The sequence below is a fragment of the Schistocerca serialis genome, chromosome 4, assembly GCF_023864345.2.
Source record: "Schistocerca serialis cubense isolate TAMUIC-IGC-003099 chromosome 4, iqSchSeri2.2, whole genome shotgun sequence".
NCBI classification, from domain to species: Eukaryota; Metazoa; Arthropoda; class Insecta; order Orthoptera; family Acrididae; genus Schistocerca; species Schistocerca serialis.
The window spans coordinates 448137438-448160238 of NC_064641.1; the positions used below are offsets into that span (position 1 = coordinate 448137438).

A 22801-nucleotide genomic window follows, 5' to 3' on the forward strand; every position below is an offset into this window, starting at 1 on the left:
GAATATAATAGAGGGAAACATATCTAAAAACAAAGATGATGTAACTTAACAAACGAAAGCGTTGATATATTGATAGACACACAAATAAACACAAACACACACACAAAATTCAAGCTTTCGCAACCTACGGTTGCTTCATCAGGAAAGAGGGAAAGACGAAAGGATGTGGGTTTTAAGGGATAGGGTAAAAAGTCATTCCAATCCTGGGAGCAGAAAGACTTACCTTAGGGGGAAAAGAGGACAGGTATACACTCGCGCACACACACACACACATAACCATCTGCACATATACAGACACAAGTAGACATTTGTCAAGGCAAAGAGTTTGGGCAGAGATGTCAGTCGAGGCGGAGGTACAGAGGCAAAGATGTTGTTGAATGACAGGTGAGGTATGAGCGGCGGCAACTTGAAATTAGCGGAGGTTGAGGCCTGGTGGATAACGGGAAGAGAGGATATACTGAAGGGCAAGTTCCCATCTCCGGAGTTCTGATAGTTTGGTGTTAGTGGGAAGTATCCAGATAACCCGGACGGTGTAACACTGTGCCAATATGTACTGGCCGTGCATCAAGGCATATTTAGCCACATGGTGATCCTCATTTCCAACAAACACTGTCTGCCTGTGTCCATTCATGCGAATGGACATTTTGTTGCTGGTCATTCCCACATAGAAAGCTTCACAGAGTAGACAGGTCAGTTGGTAATCACGTGGGTGCTTTCACACGTGGCTCTGCCTTTAATCGTGTACACCTTCCGGGTTACAGGACTGGAGTAGGTCGTGGTGGTGGCAGGGTGCATGGGACAGGTTTTACACCAGGGGTGGTTACAAGGGTAGGAGCCAGAGGGTAGGGAAGGTAGTTTCGGGATTTCATAGGGATGAACCAAGAGGTTACGAAGGTTAGGTGGATGGCGGAAAGACACTCTTGGTGGAGTGGGGAGGATTTCATGAAGGATGGATCTCATTCCAGGGCAGGATTTGAGGAAGTCGTATCCCTGCTGGAGAGCCACATTCAGAGTCTGATCCAGTCCCGGAAAGTATCCTGTCACAAGTGGGGCACTTTTGTGGTTCTTCCGTAGGAGGTTCTGGGTTTGAGGGGATGAGGAAGTGGCTCTGGTTATTTGCTTCTGTACCAGGTCGGGAGGGTAGTTGCGGGATGCGAAAGCTGTTTTCGGGTTGTTGGTGTAATGGTTCAGGGATTCCGGACTGGAGCAGATTCATTTGCCATGAAGACCTAGGCTGTAGGGAAGGGACCATTTGATATGGAATGGGTGGCAGCTGTCATGATGGAGGTACTGTTGCTTGTTTGTGGGTTTGATGTGGACAGATGTGTGAAGTTGGCCATTGGACAGATGGAGGTCAACGTCAAGGAAAGTGGCATGGGATTTGGAGTAGAACGAGGTGAATCTGATGGAACCAAAGGAGTTGAGGTTTGAGAGGAAAATCAGGAGTTCTTCTTCACTGTGAGTCCAGATCATGAAGATGTCATCAATAAATCTGTACCAAACTTTGGGTTGGGAGGCCTGGGTAACCAAGAAGGTTTCATCCCGGTTATTTGCTTCTGTACCAGGTCAGTGGCCAGCTTCATCCTGACTCACAACTTCTTCACTTTCAAAGGCCAGACATACCAACAATTAAAGGGAACAGCCATGGGTACCAGGATGGCCCCCTCATACGCCAACCTATTTATGGGTCGCTTCAACAACCAATCCACCTGTCATGAAATATGCTATTCAATACCGCTTCAACCGCACATGAGCTATGTGCTGGACATCCATCATGTTGGAAGTACATCGCCATTCTGTCATGCAGTGAAACATTTTTTTTCCATAATGCCGCACCATACATTAACCCGCCAAGGTCGCTTATGTTCCACTTGCCGCAACCATCGTGGATTTTCCATTGCCCAATAGTGCATATTATGCCGGTTTACATTACTGCTGTTGGTGAATGACGGATGCAAAAAGTCTGGCATCGTCCCGTAATTTCTCTTGTGCTCAGTGGCAGAACTGTACATGACATTCAGAATCATCACCATGCAATTCCTGGTGCATAGAAATATAGTATAAGTACAATCGATGTTGATGTAGCATTCTCAACACTGACGTTTTTGAGATTCCCGATTCTCGTGCAATTTGTCTGCTTCTGATGTGCGGATTAGCCGCGACAGCAGCTAAAACACCTACTTGGGCATCATCATTTATTGCAGGTCATGGTTGACGTTTCACATGAGGCTGAACACTTCCTATTTCCTTAAATAATGTAACTATCCGGTGAACGGTCGGGACACTTGGACGATGTCATCCAGGATACCGAGCAGCATTCATAGCACATGCCCGTTGGGCATTTTGATCCCAATAGCCATACATCAACACAATATCGAACTTTTCTGCAATTGGTAAATGGTCCATTTTAACACGGGTAATGTATCATGAAGCAAATACCGTCTGCACTGGCAGAATGTCACGTGATACCATGTACTTATATGTTTGTGAGTATTACAGCGCCATCTATCACAAAGCAAAAAAAGTGGACCAAATAAAACATTCATATTTCTTTACATACTACACGTATATGTAATAAAAAATGCAGTTGATATCCGTTTGACCTATGGCAGCACCATCTAGCCGGCCAACCATAGCACCATCTGGTTTCTCCCCAGGTCAGTGGCCAGCTTCATCCTGACTCACAACTTCTTCACTTTCAAAGGCCAGACATACCAACACATAAAGAGAACAGCCATGGGTACCAGGATGGCCCCCTGGATGAGTTTTTTTCTTTGTAGTTTTTTCGTTTAATGCTTATTTCATGAGATATTTGGCCCGGACAATATAAATGGACCACCCTACATATACCAGTATATATGCTTATTTCATGAGATATTTGGCCTGGAAACTAGAAATGGACCACCCTGTATAGTGTCTGGGCCAAATATCTCATGAAATAAGCATATATATATATGAAATATGTCTGCTTGTGTCTGTATGTGTGGATGGATATGTGCGTGTGTGCGAGTGTATACCTGTCCTTTTTTCCCCCTAAGGTAAGTCTTTCCGCTCCTGGGATTGGAATGACTCCTTACCCTCTCCCTTGAAACCCACTTCCTTTCGTCTTCCCCTCTCCTTCCCTCTTTCCTGATGAGGCAACAGTTTGTTGCGAAAGCTTGAATTTTGTGTGTATGTTTGTGTTTGTTTGTGTGTCTATCGACCTGCCAGCACTTTTGTTCGGTAAGTCACCTCATCTTTGTTTTTATATATAATTTTTCCCACGTGGAATGTTTCCTTCTATTATATATATATATATATATATATATATATATATATATATATATATATATAAAAATAGAGGGAAACATTCCATGTGGGAAAAATATATCTAAAAACAAAGATGATGTGACATACCAAACGAAAGCGCTGGCACGTCGATAGACACACAAACAAATACAAACATACACACAAAATTCAAGCTTTTGCAACAAATGGTTGCTTCATCAGGAAAGAGGGAAGGAGAGGGAAAGACGAAAGGATGTGGGTTTCAAGGGAGAGGGTAAGGAGTCATTCCAATTCCGGGAGCGGAAAGACTCACCTTAGGGGGAAAAAAGGACAGGCACACATTCGCACACACACACACACACACACACACACACACACACACACACACACATCCATCCACACACACACACACACAGACACAAGCAGACATATTCAAAGGCAAAGAGTTTGGGCAGAGATGTCAGTCGAGGCGGAAGTAAAGAGGCAAAGATGTTGTTGAAAAGCAGGTGAGGTATGAGCGGCGGCAACTTGAAATTAACGGAGGTTGAGGCCTGGCAGATAATGAGAAGAGAGGATATACCGAAGGGCAAGTTCCCATCTCCGGAGTTCTGACAGGTTGGTGTTAGTGGGAAGTATTCAGATAACCCGGACGGTGTAACACTGTGCCAAGATGTGCTGGCCGTGCACCAAGGCATGTTTAGCCACAGGGTGATCCTCATTACCAACAAACACTGTCTGCCTGTGTCCATTCATGCAAATGGACAGTTTGTTGCTGGTCATTCCCACATAGAAAGCTTCACAGTGTAGACAGGTCAGTTGGTAAATCACGTGGGTGATTTCACACGTGGCTCTGCCTTTGATCGAGTACACTTTCCGGGTTACAGGACTGGAGTAGGTGGTGGTGGGAGGGTGCAAGGGACAGGTTTTACACCGGGGTCAGTTACAAGGGTAGGAGCCAGAGGGTAGGGAAGGTGGTTTGGGGCTTTCATAGGGATGAACTAAGAGGTTACGAAGGTTAGGTGGACGGCGGAAAGACACTCTTGGTGGAGTGGGGAGGATTTCATGAAGGATGGATCTCATTTCAAGGCAGGATTTGAGGAAGTCGTATCCCTGCTGGAGAGCCACATTCAGAGTCTGATCCAGTCCCGGAAAGTATCCTGTCACAAGTGGGGCACTTTTGTGGTTCTTCCGTAGGAGGTTCTGGGTTTGAGGGGATGAGGAAGTGGCTCTGGTTATTTGCTTCTGTACCAGGTCGGGAGGGTAGTTGCGGGATGCGAAAGCTGTTTTCGGGTTGTTGGTGTAATGGTTCAGGGATTCCGGACTGGAGCAGATTCATTTGCCATGAAGACCTAGGCTGTAGGGAAGGGACCATTTGATATGGAATGGGTGGCAGCTGTCATGATGGAGGTACTGTTGCTTGTTTGTGGGTTTGATGTGGACAGATGTGTGAAGTTGGCCATTGGACAGATGGAGGTCAACGTCAAGGAAAGTTGCATGGGATTTGGAGTAGGATGAGGTGAATCTGATGGAATCAAAGGAGTTGAGGTTGGAGAGGAAATTCTAGAGTTCTTCTTCACTGTGAGTCCAGATCATGAAGATGTCATCAATAAATCTGTACCAAACTTTGGGTTGGCAGGCCTGGGTAACCAAGAAGGCCTCCTCTAAGCGACTCATGAATAGGTTGGCGTACAAGGGGGCCATCCTGGTACCCATGGCTGTTCCCTTTAATTGTTGGTATGTCTGGCCTTCAAAGTGAAGAAGTTGTGGGTCAGGTAATGAGGAAAGAGGTTTTAGATAGGGTGGCAGGTGATCGGCGTGAAAGGAAGTGCTCCATCGCAGCGAGGCCCTGGACGTGCGGAATATTTGTGTATAAGGAAGTGGCATCAATGGTTACAAGGATGGTTTCTGGGGGTTACAGACTGGGTAAGGATTCCAGGTGTTCGAGAAAGTGGTTGGTGTCTTTGATGAAGGATGGGAGACTGGATGTAATGGGTTGAAGGTGTTGATCTACATAGGCAGAGATATGTACTGTGGGGGCTTGGTAACCAGCTACAATGGGACAGCCGGGATGATTGGGATTGTGAATTTTAGGAAGTAGGTAGAAGGTAGGGGTGTGGTGTGTTGGTGGGGTCAGGAGGTTGATGGAGTCAGGTGAAAGGTTTTGTAGGGGGCCTAAGGTTCTGAGGATTCCTTGAAGCTCCGCCTGGACATCAGGAATGGGATTACCTTGACAAACTTTGTATGTGGTGTTGTCTGAAAGCTGACGCAGTCCCTCAGTCACATACTCCCGACGATCAAGTACCACGGTCCTGGAACTCTTGTCCGCTAGAAGAACGACGATGGAACGGTCAGCCTTCAGATCACGGATAGCTTGGGCTTCAGCAGTGGTGATGTTGGGAGTAGGATTAAGGTTTTTTTAGGAAGGATTGAGGGGCAAGGCTGGAAGTCAGAAATTCCTGGAAGGTTTGGAGAGGGTGATTTTGAGGAAGAGGAGGTGGGTCCCGCTGTGACGGAGGACGGAACTGTCCCTCTTTCCTGATGAGGCAACAGTTTGTTGCGAAAGCTTGAATTTTGTGTGTATGTATGTGTCTGTTTGTGTTTCTATCGACCTGCCAGCTCTTTCGTATGGTAAGTCACATCATCTTTGTTTTCATATATATATATGTCTGCTTGTGTCTGTATGTGTGGATGGATATGTGCGTGTGCGAGTGTATACCTGTCCTTTTTTCCCCCTAAGGTAAGTCTTTCCGCTCCCGGGATTGGAATGACTCCTTACCCTCTCCCTTAAAACCCACTTCCTTTCGTCTTCCCCTCTCCTTCCCTCTTTCCTGATGAGGCAACAGTTTGTTGCGAAAGCTTGAATTTTGTGTGTGTGTTTGTGTTTGTTTGTGTATCTATCGACCTGCCAGCGCTTTTGTTCGGTAAGTCACCTCATCTTTGTTTTTATATATAACATATATATATATATATATATATATATATATATATATATATATATATATATGTGTGTGTGTGTGTGTGTGTGTGTGTGTGTGTGTGTGTGTGTAATGGGGTGGGGAAGCATTCCACGTGGGAAGGATATATTTGGGAACGGAGATGATGTGACTTACCGTGCGGGGGCGCACAAAATTCAAGCTTTCCCAACAAACGGTTGCTTCATCAGGAAAGAGGGAAAGACGAAAGGATGTGGGTTTTAAGGGAGAGGGTAAGGAGTCATTCCAATCCTGGGAGCAGAAAGGCTTACCTTAGGGGGAAAAAAGGACAGGTATACACTCGCACACACACACATATCCATCGGCGCATACACAGACACAGACTGCTTGTGTCTCTTTCCTAATGAAGCAACTGCTTGTTGCGAATGCTTGAATTTTGTGTGTGTGTTTGTGTGTCTATCGACCTGCCAGCACTTTCGTTTGGTAAGTCACATCATCTTTGTTTTTAGATATATTTTTCCCACGTGGAATGTTTCCCTTTATTTTATATATATATAAACAAAGATGAGGTGACTTACCGAACGAAAGCGCTGGCAGGTCGATAGACACACAAACATACACACAAAATTCAAGCTTTCGCAACAAACTGTTGCCTCATCAGGAAAGAGGGAAGGAGAGGGGAAGACGAAAGGAAGTGGGTTTTAAGGGAGAGGGTAAGGAGTCATTCCAATCCCGGGAGCGGAAAGACTTACCTTAGGGGGAAAAAAGGACAGGTATACACTCGCACACACGCACATATCCATCCACACATACAGACACACATACAGACACAAGCAGACATCGTGTCTGCTTGTGTCTGTATGTGTGGATGGATATGTGCGTGTGTGCGAGTGTATACCTGTCCTTTTTTCCCCGTAAGGTAAGTCTTTCCGCTCCCGGGATTGGAATGACTCCTTACCCTCTCCCTTAAAACCCACTTCCTTTCGTCTTCCCCTCTCCTTCCCTCTTTCCTGATGAGGCAACAGTTTGTTGCGAAAGCTTGAATTTTGTGTGTATGTTTGTGTGTCTATCGACCTGCCAGCGCTTTCGTTCGGTAAGTCACCTCATCTTTGTTTATATATATATAAAATAAAGGGAAACATTCCACGTGGGAAAAATATATCTAAAAACAAAGATGATGTGACTTACCAAACGAAAGTGCTGGCAGGTCGATAGACACACAAACACACACACAAAATTCAAGCATTCGCAACAAGCAGTTGCTTCATCAGGAAAGAGACACAAGCAGTCTGTGTCTGTGTATGCGCCGATGGATATGTGTGTGTGTGCGAGTGTATACCTGTCCTTTTTTCCCCCTAAGGTAAGCCTTTCTGCTCCCAGGATTGGAATGACTCCTTACCCTCTCCCTTAAAACCCACATCCTTTCGTCTTTCCCTCTTTCCTGATGAAGCAACCGTTTGTTGGGAAAGCTTGAATTTTGTGCGCCCCCGCACGGTAAGTCACATCATCTCCGTTCCCAAATATATCCTTCCCACGTGGAATGCTTCCCCACCCCATTACACACACACACACACACACATATATATATATATATATATATATATATAGAAAATATGTCTGCTTGCGTCCGTATATGTATGGATGGATATGTGTATGGGTGCGAGTGTATACCTGTCCTTTTTTCCCCCTAAAGTAAGTCTTTCCGCTCCCGGGACTGGAATGACTCCTTACCCTCTCCCTTAAAACCCACATCCTTTCGTCTTTCCCTCTCCTTCCCTCTTTCCTGATGAGGCAACAGTTTGTTGCGAAAGCTTGAATTTTGTGTGTATGTTTGTGTTTGTTTGTGTGTCTATCGACCTGCCAGCACTTTTGTTCGGTAAGTCACCTCATCTTTGTTTTTAAATATATTTCCCCGCGTGGAATCCCTATTATATTCATATATATATATATATATATATATATATATATATATATATATATATATATATATATATATATATATATATATATGTGTGTGTGTGTGTGTGTGTGTGTGAATTGGGTCTTGCACATGGGCCATCCAGAGTGGAAAGTGGACATACGAGAAAAATGTGTAAGTGTAGGAAGTAGTCAAATAAAGAAATCATAAATAGCGACCTATCAGAATGTTAAATAATTGGTTGATGATAGGAAAGAAATGAAAGGAAGGAGAATTTGCAATCCAGGACTCTGGATTGTGGAAGATGGGAAGTAAAACAATACTGACTATAATTTCTTATTTAGTAACTTTATTTTTAATATACTATACAATGACAAATGTACAACAACATATCATCTCAAATTGCATGTTTTTGGTTGCTCAGAAACAGAGAAACAAAACTGAATAACCATGAAAATTAATCCTAATTTTATATGTATTGACACACAATGCATTATAAAAGCATCAAAAAGTAGTAACACATTTATGAACACAAGTTCATTATTAAGAATGTATTCAGCTCCATATTAATTCTCTATCTCTCTCTATCACACACAATCACTCTATCTCAACTACACATGGAAATGTGCAGACAGATGTATGGTGGCACGCCCACAACACACACACACACACACACACACACACACACACACACACTTGTGTAACTCACTGTTTTGGCAAGACTTACAACAAAGTCAATACAGATATAAATTCAGTTCCCAGAGATGATTAATGAATATGTTACATACATAGCCAGTTGATTTATTACCATTATTTTTTTGTGGACATAAAAATGTCTCTCACATATTGGAAAATCTGCTTGGCAAGAGAATTTCACCCTGATTATATATCTCACTCACAGTCTATGCTTTGTGACAGCATGACGTGGTAGCATGACTACTGGAAAAAGTCATGTAATTTAACTTTGTGTCATCAGTGAACAGTAATGTGGCTATTTACAGTCTTAGATAGAGAAGAATAGCATTCTTCCCAGTTAATTACTGTATGCATGTAAATACGCACAAAACATACACATAAAACAGTATACATATCACTTATATAATAAGTGTTCAACAAAAACATTCATGTAACAGATCACTTACAGTTTCACCAATTGTTGCACCATGGAACAGTGCTACCTAAAGACTCTATCAGAATTCTTTCTGAATGTTCATTCTTTGTTAAGCAACAGTTCCATGGGAAACAGAACAATTCTGCTTCACAGATTTTGTTTGATAGCTTCACCAGATGTGAAATACACAGAAGTGAATGCTGTATTCTTACAGCAGTTGCCGTAATATTTGTGTATGAGTTTTAATTTCCACTCATACATTATCCTTTCTTGAACTTCAACACTAGTACACTCACAGTCAGGTAGACAATAATCCAAATGAACGTAGAGACGAATCCAAAGTAGACAGTTGGCTGATGAAACTCCCATCCCCTGGCAAGAACAGTTCGCAAGGATTCTGTTGACTGAGTCAGTGGCATTATGAAACTTACGTACCTCAGGATCGGATGCATACCTTCAATTGGCCATATAATACCTGTACAGTAATGCAAGGCAATAAGAATATTACAAAAAGGAATAGTATTGACAATATTACTTGCACATTCCAAAAATCAAACAAGAAAATGATATCAAGACTTAATGTTCACTATTTTCAGATGTAAGAATGTGAAGATCTGTAACTATAAACCCATGAACTGGTGTGACCCAAATCTTATTTCTTCCTTCATCTCAAAAGATTTTCATAATTTTTGCAAGTAGAAGTGTTCAAATGGTTCAAATGGCTCTGAGCACTATGGGACTTAACATCTCAGGTCATCAGTCACCTAGAACGTAGAACTACTTAAACCTAACTAACCTAAGGACATCACACACATCCATGCCCAAGGCAGGATTCGAACCTGCGACCATAGCGGTAGTGCGGTTCCAGACTGAAGCGCCTAGAACTGCTCGGCCACCAGCGGCTGGCTAGTAGAAGTGTGTCTGTACATTACCAACAGTTAAGGTTTGTGTAAAGAAGTAATTTTTATAGTATCATATTGAAAATTTTGTTCTCATTCCATGCACAGCATAAGTGAATGTTTGCTCATTTGTTTTTGTAGAAGCTAATCTCTTTCTCACTCTTTTGCAAATGTGGTATGTGACAGATAGTAATGTAATTTTGAATCCACATTGAGAGCTGATCCTTGAAATTTTTTAAGATTGCTTCCACAACATAACTAAAGCTTTTCATTGAGAATCTTCCAACTCAGTTACTTAGATCTTAGTCAGTCTTGTGAGAGCCCAGCTAATTTGTGGACTTTAATGTTATCTTTCTTCATCTATGAACAAGCAAACTGACACGTTAGTTAAAATACTGGACTTGTTTTCAGGAAGTAAAGTCCTCAAATGCATGTACAGTCATCCTGATGTAGACTTTTTGTCAATTCACATCTCCCTGAAATTGATTCCAAGGAAAGGTTGCAGCCAGTTTTCTTCTGTTCCCTTTCCAGCTGAGCTTCTGCTCCATATCTAAATACTACACTGTCAATGAGAACCTCCTTTCTTTCTTCATATGTGCTTGAGATTCTATGTTAGATATGATATGATTTTCATAGATTTAAACATGATTTCCTATGTATGTTCTCAAATATTATGAGGCTTTGGATCCCCCCTCCCCGCAAAAGAACAAAATAAAAATAAAAATTAAAGAAACACCTTATTTACACCAGTTGCAAAATTCCAACATTTTACAAATGAAAGGAAGTGTGCCACTTATTTTATTTCACTACTGAAGCTCTTAAATCTTACCTTTTATCAGCATGCTGTTAACACCATACAAGTTCATGACAGTAAGCCCCATTTTAAAAGTAAAAAGCAAGTACTATTGTATTTTTTACTATTATGACAAGTACACATTGATATCTGCTGTCAATCTGAGTAGCTAAAAAATCTTTAATTCTAATTATGATAGCTATCCAGAAAGTAGCATCCATTTCATGTCATAGGGAGAGTAGTGAGGGGAACAATATGTTTGCTACACTAACTCACACAGTAGGTCAGTGACTTAGGGATCTGATAGAAAGCCACACCGCACCTTGCTCACCACCTTAACCATGCAAAATGAGCACTACAATAAATTGCTAAAACATTTTAAAAAAATAGCTTCTCCTGATATCTTGACTGCCAGACAACTTTCAATAGATGTCATAGAGTGTTTTTCATGTGATCATGACTATACAATTAATGTATTCCAGTTTCTGTGTTGGTTTGGTCCCAAAACACCTTTCTAAGTACCAGGAAAATCAGCAGATCAGTGCTTCTCTGAGTTTTCTTTCCCATTAAAATATCAAAGGAAGTCTTACAGAACAGAATTGTAATTGGTGATGAGACATACGTTTCCTACGCTAATGAGGAAACATGGAAGGACAATCAATTCTGAAGCCTTCTATGAGACATTAAGCACACTGAGAAGAGCCATCCAAAGCAGGCAATACAGTGTCTTGACCAACCTGCAGTTTTGCATAACAATGTCCAGCCACACACTACACAGAAAACTCAGGATTTTTTGTGGCATTAAAATGGAATGTTTTTGAAAATCCATCCTACAGCCTGGACTTCGAACCAAGTGATTTCCATCTCTTCATCCACATGAAATATAATTTGACTCTGATGAAGAATTTCGAGGTGCTGACATGGACTGAGTGCAATCTCAGGTGCCAAAGTTATAGGGAGAGAATTTGTCAAATCATTAAGCAGTAAAATAAATATTTAAACCTGAATAGTGATTATATAAAGAAGTAATTCAGATGTATACTTTTAAGATTTTCTGGTGAATTTGCTTTAAATATTCCAGTGTTTTATTTATAGACTAATGGAAGTTATTTTCTAGATTGCCCTACAGTTAAATTTCAGAAAAATTTTAAAGTAGTAGAAACCACTACTCCTTTTATTCCATACATACAAATACCAGTGGTCAGATTAAATTGCACTTACCACAGAGCATAACAATTGGTAAAAAGCTCCCCATAGCAAGATATGTAGCAGTCCTTTCATTTGCACACACACAGGATACAAAGAAACCTGTAAGTGAATAATTCAAAAGAGGTTAGACATCATTGCTATTGTACAAAGATTGTCATGACAGCAAAAGGTACGTAATGATAACAATGGGGATACAGACATCATAGCTATTGTACAAAGATTGTCATAATAGCAAAAGGTACGTAATGATGACAATGGGGATACAAACTATAAGGATCACAGTTCTTTTGCATATTTAACCTGGAAACATAAATAAAGATGTCATCAACCTAAATATTGATTCACACATCTCATTGTCTCAAGGCATATCCCACTGGCACTGTTATGCCCCTACTTTCCTTTGACCTGAGAACTGTCTAACTTAGTCACTTAACATGTGGTTAGGCTGCAGCTTAATACTGAATACTCACTACTGTACAGTTTGGCAGAGTAGGGCTATATGAAAACTATATGCTCTATTTGGCATTAAGGATTTGAAATGTATAGTTATTTTATTAGATGCCACAATTGTTGGAAATTAGTAGCATCTGATGGACAGGCACATTTACTAGTAGACAGTCTTTTCCTGGGAAGCAAGTGAAGAATTTGCTGTACTCCAAACCTCTTTAACATAATTCTGACATTCTGCACTTGTCAGATGATTAAGAAGTGTGATAAATATTTAAATCTGAATGGTGACTGTATAAAGAAGTCATACAAATGTATAGTTTTAAGAATTTTCAAGTGAATTTGCTTTAAATATTTCAGTGTTCTACATTTTGAAAATTGTGTTCTACATGGTACACAATAGTATGAACCACGATTTTTCCTAAGTGGGGCAATAACCATTTTACAGAAAATCAGTTATTTTACAGGGTTACACCTTAAACAGGGTAATGTGTTTCATGAATGGCAGACACATTCAGACCCTGGCCATTTGGTGAGTACAACTCTTTGCTACAAATAAATGTTATTTTAGTTGCCTACTGATTATTGGCTATTACACTGAGAACTGTTATTGTGACTTCTGTTGCACACAGCATAACAACAGGGCCCCAACTATTACCACTGTTCTCTTCCTCACGCATAGCTATAGGCCAAGTTTGTACTGAGCATATTCTACATATGAAGTATACCAGTATGCTTTCTGTGCTATAGAATATAAGTACAGTTACAACACTTAAGATTCTAGTTGGTGATCGTTTGTCATTTAACCCTGCTATTCTGTTCTGGTCTATATGTCCCAAAATCATTATAAATTTTGTTTCTCATTATTTCCAAGATAACTTTCTGAAATTCAGTGACTGTCTGAAAATACATGAGAAATATGTATATAAAAATGTTTTAAAGTATTTTACATAATTTAGTCATAACAGTAACATACGTAATGTTCAGGTCATAATGAACTGACATACAGCGAGGTAACAAAAGTCATGGGGCAGCAATATGCACATATACAAGTGGTGGTAGTATCCCATACACAGGGTATAAAAGGGCAGTACATTGGCAGAGCTCTGTCATTTGTACTCAGATGATTAATGTGAAAAGGTTTCCAATGTGATTATGGCTGCAGACTTTGAATGCAGAATGGTGGTTGGAACTAGAAGATGGGACATTCCATTCCAGAAATCCTTTGGGAATTCAATATTCTGAGATTGATAGTGTCAATAGAATGCCGAGAATCCCAAATTTCAGGCATTACCTCTCAAGAATGACAATGCAATAGCTGATGGCCTTCATTTAATGGCAGAGAGTGACAGTGTTTGTGTAGAGTTGTCAGTGCTAACATACAAGCATCACTGGGAGAAATAAGCACAGAAATCGATGTGGGTCATATGATGAATGAATCTTTTAGGACAATGAGGTGAAATATGGCATTAATGGGCTATGGCAGCAGACGACTGACACAAGTGCCTTTGCTAACAACAAGACGTCACCTGCAACAACTCTCCTGGGCTAGTGACCATATTGGTGAGACCCTATATGACTGGAAAACTTTGACCTAGTCAGAGAAGTTCCAATTTCAGTTGGTAAGAACTGATTTCAGGGTTCAAGTGTATCTCAGATCCCACAAAGCTATGGACCCAAGTTGTCAAACAAGGCACTTTCAAGCTGGTGGTGACTCCATAATGGGGTGGGCTGTTTTTACAGGGAATGGACTGGGTCCTCTGGTACAACTGAACCAATAATTGAATGGAAATGGTTGTGTTTGACTACTTGGAGACCATTTGAAGCTTTTCATGGACTCCATGTTCCCAAACAATAATGGATTTTTTTTGGATGACTGTATGCCATGTCACTGGGCCACAATTGTTCATGACTGGTTTGAAACACATTCTGGACAATTTGAGTGAATGATTTGGCCATTGACTAAACATTTATGGGACATAATTGACAGGTCAGTTCATGCACAAAATCCTGGGCCAGCAACATTTTCGCAATTGTGGATGGCAATAGGGCCAGTGTGGCTCATTATTTCTGCAGGTGTCTTCCAATGATTTGTTGAGTCCATGCAACATCAAGTTGATGCCCTATGCTGCACAAAAGGAGATCAGACGTGATATTATGAGGTATCCCATGATTTTTGTCACCTCAGTGTAAATATTACAATTCTAACGTCAATTTTTTACAGTTTTTTGTTTTACTTTATGATAACAATGATTTTTAACAATCCAAAATACTCTGAGCAATCAATAACAATGGATTGTTTCTTGCTTTTTCCAGGAATCTGTTTAGCAACTCTCAGCTATTTGAAACATCATTGTTTCTGCTCAGTTTGAATTGCAACACCATAACAATTAGATCACTGTCTGATGTTGAGTTGGAAGAATTAGTAAATTCCTCAACAGATGAAGGAATACTTTCTGTGTCTGAACACATGTCAGTAACACATCTGAAAGCAAGTGTTCTGCTGACGGTCCATGGCCTGCAGAAAGTAGTGTGTAGTTTTTTCTTTGTATAAATGGAAATATATAATGGTAGTCACATCCATCAGCATAACATGGCCACCTATCATCTTTAAATGTCTTTGTGGTGAAACAGCAACTATATGTCGCCTTTGACTGACAAAACAAACATCACTGCCCTGGGCAGTAGAGTGAACAACAATATCTCAGATGGTTTAGTATGTGTTGAACCTCTGTCCAGTGTAGACCATGATGTAATTCTGTCCAGTAAATAAAGTAAGGATCTGTCTACCACACTCTTTTTACCATTATTACATATGCACTCTTGCTGGAACTGCATTTCCTACACTGGTGACTCATCTACTGTACTGCATAGTGATTTAGTGCAGATCTGCTGCACCTGTTGGGTACTCAACAATACTGCCATCATTCACCACATCACCTCGCTGTGTCAACGATGGCACCGAGGATACTTCACAAATATTGCCACGATGCGATATGAACATTCTGTGTCACAATTTACAATGTAACATTCGACCTGGACTAGAGGAACTTCAGTGCAATGATTTAGACAGAAACAATGCTGAGTGGAGTGACAAACGATGAAGCACTGTTTATCCTGCAACTGTTACCTTGTGTGCTCCTAGATTTTTCTCTACTCCAGTTCCCATGCCTACCCACAGACTGCTGAACCTTTCCAGCAACTTTTCAAGTGATATTTTCCAGCCACAATGCTGATTGGACACTCCTACCAGTGCCTTTCCAGTGCATCAACAACTGCCTGTCAAATAATCGTGCCATTATCTCATCTACCACTCCAATTAAAGGCAGAAAATTATGATGGCCAATCCCACCACAGTATCTGAGCCTCATGTCACAACTATTTCTGCACCATTAGTTCCACTCAAAAGTGATCCCGGTGTACTGAACAGTGCGCCTCCCACACCACATACCATGTTTAACCTAACCACCACCACCACATACCTTGTGTCTCACACCTCTCAGATGCATTCTGCATACTGTGCTAACATGCTCCACAGGCCTGAACTTTGGCAGCATTCACTACTTCAAGTTCCATCTACGTTGCACCAACCCATGTCTGACATCACATCTGTGCCAGCCATGCTGTGTGCTTTTGTCCTCTTGTACACCACTCATAGGGACAGGATGCATCCGTTTGACTAAGCATTATACATCCCATCCTAGCCACACAACACCACACTTCCACGAGCCTCATCGTACTGTATGTCGCCCAAGGTCTTTGCTCTGGATGACATGATGTCCACGCCATTAGCATCACATGCTTCCACGTTGCTGCCAGATAAGCACTTCCAAGAGATGCAGCAACTGCATATTACATGCTCTGTTGCTCCTGCAGTGGCCGCATTGGTCAACACCATGCTCTGGATAGTCCCGAGCGTACAACACATGGACAGTCTCCACACCACCCAGCCTCGTTTTAAACTACCCCTGTTGTGTACTGACCTTCCAGCAGTATGGTTAACTCTATGCAAATGCTTGCTATCTCTCTATGGGATCTTCAATGACGGTGCAGCACCCACTCACAGCAAGTACGAGATAACTAAGGCTTTGCTACTCCAGCGCCTCTCATTCTACCTGGAACACCAACTACATGTAGTAACGCAAGAAGAAACCCTTGGAGACAACCCACCACTGTCAGTCTGGCGGTGCCTACAGACACAGATTGATCCTGCGCTGATGCCCGACCGCATGCTTTGGACACTGGCTATCATAACAACCCACACACATCCAGAACACAATGCTGTCACACACGGATAACCATCTCAATGTCAGACTTTGCCTCATGAACTGAATTCACACCCTGGCACAGCATCGTACTCTCGTCAACGGCTACTCTGATGTCAGCAAGGTCATTGCTCCTCTCAGCTATGAGGCAACTGAGGCTAAGCGACTAGTGCCGAGCTCGCCCAAGCTACCTCACTTGGTGCTGGCCACCATCACTGCTTCCACTTGTTCAGTCATGACACATTTGAGGCCTGCCAACTCCAGCCGATCTGACCTGGACCCCCTCCCACCACCTTGTCGTGTGACCTTCAAAGTGTTGACAGGCAACAATTATTGAACGATGCAGCAAATACGCTCACCTCCCCGGCTTTCCAACCCTGGCATACCCCCCCCCCCCCCCCCCCAATCCCCAGTACTGTTTTAAAACAGACACCACTTCAGAGAACAACACCACCTGCCTGCGCCTCTTCGACAGCCGAGTGATTCTGTTGGTTCCATAGCAGATTCAGATGGGAGGCTAGCGACTGCAGAGTGTTGTCTTTACCCAAACGGACACAGTGGTCTATTGCAGGTGCACCAGGCCACTCTACAATCACAAGATGCCTTAATCAACCGCAACTGCACAGTTCTGCCACCTCTTGCAGCCCTTCCGACGCTCATGCTTATTTGTGTATGACCATCTGAAGCAAATCTAATTCCTCATTGACATGGGCACTGATGTCAGCACCTTCCCACTAGCTCAAGCACTGACTACTCTCTCACCATCATCATTCCAATTACATGACACAAATTACAGTCATTGAGTTTGCCGGCACCACCTCAATCACTTTGGGCTTGGTGGCAGAGAGACATATGCACTGGACCTTTCTCATCACCAAGATGGTCCTGGGAGCAGACTTTCTGCATCACTACCAGCTGCTTCCTTATCTTTCCCATGATTTGTTATTAGGCCTGACAGTCAGCAGGCAATCATTCGAGGTATCAGTGAAATTCTCCCTGAAAATTCCTGTCCCACTCCCACCTCATCATCACATTGAGATAGACCACTGGACATCCTCCTAAAGTGCTCAGCACTCTCCAGTGAGCTTTGCTCTCTGACGTCCAACTTCACTAGCACCACAAATGACAGCACAGGATGAGAAAACATGGATCTGTGGCAACACACTGATGACCCAGCAGCATCAATTCACACTGCCAAGCACAATCTAGCTGTTCTGCAATATTTGCAACAGCCACACCACATGTCTGCCTCTTCAGAGGATGCCAACATACTTCCAAGGCCTAGCTGCAAGGAATCCGAACAAGTTTGTGAAGTACTGTATCCAACTTCAGTGCATGATTCTGACAGTGTTCCCACTGCTCCGACCAGTTAACTGCTCTGACCAGTTACCCTGCTCTACAACTCAGTGTGTTTCTGGCTACAGATGTGCACCCTACTATCAGGCCACATGCAGTTTGTGCTGTTCATGATGGTACTGTTCATCATATAAACACTGCAATTGGTGTGCCTGTGCAGGATAGAGAGCTTCCTACTCCCACATTGGAGTATCACTGTCCACCACCTCTGCAACAACCTCCAAACATCCTCCCCCATGTCCCCTCATAGCTGACAAAACCTGTCTTGTAGGCCTACTGCACTTAACCCACCCTCCAAACCTTCCTCCCACCACCTCACGGAATCCAGAACCTAAACAGATCCATAACACAATCGTGAACCTTTCCTTCAGATGCCTTAGTCCACAGAAACATCAGTGCTTTCCAAAGGTCTCAACTTTTGCCACACTCCCAAATTCAATCATGCAGGACTTGTTAAAGATCTTCTCTCCTTATCCTGGTCTCTACAATGGAAACACATTTTTGCCACCAACCCTACTAATGAGACTCAACCAAAGACCAATACTGAACCCTGCCTAACTCAGTTCACTCCTCCATCCAACCGTAATCCACCCCCACTGTCCCCTATTCACCCCCTGTTAACTTTCCAAAATTTCTTAACCTCGAAACTTGCCTCACCATCATTCCCCAAATCCCTCAATATGCAAACTAACCTTACATCCACAGAAAGTACCACAGTCCACCATCTAAAAACTGATCTTGGTCTTATAATTCTATGCACGGACAAAGGCTCCACCACTGTTGTTTTGAACCTTAAGGACTACTTGGTAGAAGGACTGATACTTCCATCTACAAACCTTTCCACAGTGACCCCATTCCGGAAATCCAGCAGGATCTCCAGTCGCTACGCAAATCCTTAGGCCCATCCCAGATCCCCTCCTCGGACTTCATCTCTCTACTCACCCCTACCACTCCCTGCACTCCTACCTTCTGCATGCTTCCTAAAGTCCATACACCTAACCATCTAGGATGTGCCATTGTGGCCGGTTACTGTGCCCCTACTGAGAGAATCTCTGCTCTTGTAGACCAACACCGTCAACCTATTACCTGAAACCTACCCTCCTATATAAAAGATACCACCTATTTCCTCCAATGACTCTCCGATGGATTTCAAACCAACAATCTCCTTCCTAGTCACCATGACCAACTATATCCTTACCCACAATTACTTCTCCTTTGAAGGCATCACCTACAAACAAATCTATGGTATGGCTATGGGTGCTGCATAGCATCATCCTATGCCAACCTATTCATGGGCCATTTAGAGGAATCCTTCCCAAAAACCCAGAATCCTAAACCCTTCATCTGGTTCAGGTTCACTGATGACATCTTTGCGATCTGGATTGATGGTGAGGACACCCTATACACATTCCTCCAGAACCTCAACAAATTCTCCCGCATTTGCTTCACCTGGTCCTACTCAAACCAACAAGCCACCTTCCTAGATGTTGACCTCTGCCTCAAAGATGGCTGCATCAGTACCTCTGTCCATATCACACCTACTAACCACCAGCAATAACTCCACTTCGACAGCTGCCACCCGTTCCATACCAAGAAGTCTGTTCCGTACAGTCTAGCCAACCATGGTCATCGCATCTGTAGTGATGAGCCGTCCCTCTTGAAATATCCCAAAGGTCTCACTGAAGCCTTCACAGACCATGATTATCCTCCCAACCTTGTATGAAAACAAATCTCCTGTGCCTTATCTTTCTAGTCTCCCACCACATCCCAAAGTCCCACTGTCCGGCCACAGAGGAGCAATCCCCTTGTAACTCAGTACCACCCAGGACTGAAGCAACTGAATTACATTCTCTGCCAGGGTTTCGAATACCTTTTGTCATGCCCTGAAATGAGAAATGTCCTGCTCACTATCCTTTCCACCCCTCCCACAGTGGTATTCCACCGTTCACCGAACTACACAATATACTCGTTCATCCTTGCACAACACCTGCTCTCAACCCCATACCTCGTGGCTCATATCCCTGAATAGACCTAGATGCAAGACCTGTCCCATACATTCTCCCACCACCACTTACTCCAGTCTGGTCATGAACATCACCTATCCCATCAAAGGCAGGGCTACCTGTGAGACCAGTCATGTGATCTACAAGCTAAGCTGCAACCACTGTGCTGCATTCTACACACATCAAAAAAAGTTTTGCATCACCCTGGTTCCCAGAACTCCTGAAGATAGATGTTGAATGTGGGTACTGTATCACAGACACAGTCCCTCTGACTATTCAGAGATGTCACTAAACCCACCCAAAGATGTGAACAACCATGCATGAACAATGCCTATTAGACGGAGGGCGTCCAACAGCTGATCAGTTCCAGTCATTCCACAAGGAAGGAAATACACAGCTCATGTTGTCTGTAGTTCAACCATGCCTAGATGGTCAATACTGTGGTTCAATCACGTCTGCATTGTTACTTTGTGCCAGGAAGGGCTCTCAACAAGGGAAGTGTCCAGGTATCTCGGAGTGAAACAAAGCAATGTTGTTCGGACATGGAGCAGATACAAAGAGACAGGAACTGTCAATGACATACCTTGCTCAGGCCGCCCAAAGGCTACTGCTGCAGTGGATGATGGCTACCTACAGATTATGGCTTGAAGGAACCCTGACAGCAACATCACCATGGTGAATAATGCTTTTTGTGCAGCCACAGGACATCCTGTTACTACTCAAACTGTACGCAATAGGCTACATGATGCGCAACTTCACTCCCGACATTCATGGTGAGGTCCATCTTTGCAACCATGACACCATGCAGTGCAGTACAGATGGGCCCAACAACATGCCGAATGGACCGCTCAGGATTGACATCACGTTCTCTTCACCAATGAGTGTCACATATGCCTTCAACCAGTCAATCGTCGGATACATGTTTGCAGGCAACCCAATTAGGCTGAAAGCCTTAGACACACTCTCCAGCGAGTGCAGGAAGGTGGAGGTTCCCTGCTGTTTTGGGGTGGCATTATGTGGGGCCGACGTACGCCGCTGGTGGTCATGGAAGGTGTTGTAACAGCTGTATGATGCATGAATGCCATCCTCCAACTGATAGTGCAACCATATTGGCAGCATATTGGTGAGGCATTTGTCTTCATGGATGACAATTCGTGCACCCATCATACACACAACTTGTGAATGACTTCCTTCAGGATAAAGACATCGCTTGACTAGAGTGGCCAGCATGTTCTCCAGACATGAACCCTACAAACATGCCTGGTATAGATTGAAAAGGGCTGTTTATGGATGATGTGACCCACCAACCACTCTGAGGGATCTACACTGAATTGCCATTGAGGAGTGCGACAATCTGTACCAACATTGCCTTGATGAATACAGGCATGCATCAATGCAAGAGGACATCCTACAGGGTATTAGAGGTACTGGTGTGTACAGCAATCTGGACCACAACTTCTGAAGATCTCGCTGTATGATGGTACAACATGCAATGTGTGGTTTTCATGAGCAATAAAAAGGGCGGAAATGATGTTTATGTTGATCTCTATTCCAATTTTCTGTACAGGTTCTGGAACTCTCGGAACTGAGGTGATGCAAAACTTTTTTTGATGTGTATATGTGGGCATGACAACCATCACGCTGTCTGTCCACATGAAAGGCCACTGACAAACTGTGGCCAGGAAACTAGTGGGCCACCCTGTTGCTGAACACGCTGCCAAACATGACATCCTACCTTTCAATGACTGCGTCACAGCCTGTGCCATATAGATCCTTCCCACCCACACCAGCTTTTCTGAACTGCGCAGGTGGGAACTCTCCTTGCAATAGATCCTACATTCCCGTAACCCTCCTGGCCTCAACCTTCGTTAGTCACTGTCCTCGACCATCCAGCCCCTTCTCTGTTCCCATTCCATCACTACACAGCCGTAATACCACCATCACACTCAGCCTTTTTAATTATCTCCTTTTCCAGTAGTTCCCCTCCCCCTACTCCCCACCTCTCCCCTGCCCTCCATTTAACCTGCAGCACTTCACTGTCTGCCACCCCCACCATACATCTCACCCCCTCCCCATCCAGCCTCCTTCTTATCCCCACCCATTCGCCACTCCCATCATGCACTGGTGCTGCTGCTTGCAGTGTGGTTTCAGTTGCCTGAGACTGCAGTCATGTGTGTGAGTTGTGTTTGTGTGTATTTGTGTGTGTGTGTGTGTGTTGTGTTTGTGTGTCTACGTCTATTGTTGACGAAGGCCCTAATGGCCGAAAGGTTTATTTATTTGTGACAGTATTTTTGTTGTGCCTATTTGCTACTCCGCATCCCCGCTATATGATGAGTAGCAACTTTCCTTTTCATAATATTGTTACATTCAATCCTGGATTTTTCATTGTTTGATTTTTGCTAATATATTTGACTACGACATGTTTAAAGTTTCAATTTTTTATACTGAATAGTTTCCTTAAAATCGGATGAGAAGTATTTCTGAGAGGCCGTCACTTTTGCACTAGCGAAGTTTCTACTGTAAAAAGATCACGCCATGAAAAGTATTTTTATGCAATGCTTCTATAAATATATTTGAATGAAAGCACACTTTTTGTTTTA

The 22801-nt window shown here is 43.0% G+C and overlaps 1 protein-coding gene across 2 annotated transcripts in view; it reads right to left on the bottom strand.

Annotated features, from left to right (window-relative positions):
* Positions 1 to 8449: 8449 nt before the first annotated feature.
* The window catches only part of LOC126475084 (ABC transporter G family member 23), a 380919-nt gene continuing 366567 nt past the window's right edge, over positions 8450 to 22801 (bottom strand). For both annotated transcript variants that reach the window (XM_050102651.1, XM_050102650.1), the window contains 2 exons: positions 12143 to 12229; positions 8450 to 9704 (listed from right to left, as the gene is read on the bottom strand). In XM_050102651.1, the coding sequence (XP_049958608.1) occupies positions 9490 to 9704; positions 12143 to 12229 (302 nt within the window). In that variant the 3' untranslated portion in view covers positions 8450 to 9489. The remainder of the gene's footprint in view (positions 9705 to 12142; positions 12230 to 22801) is intronic.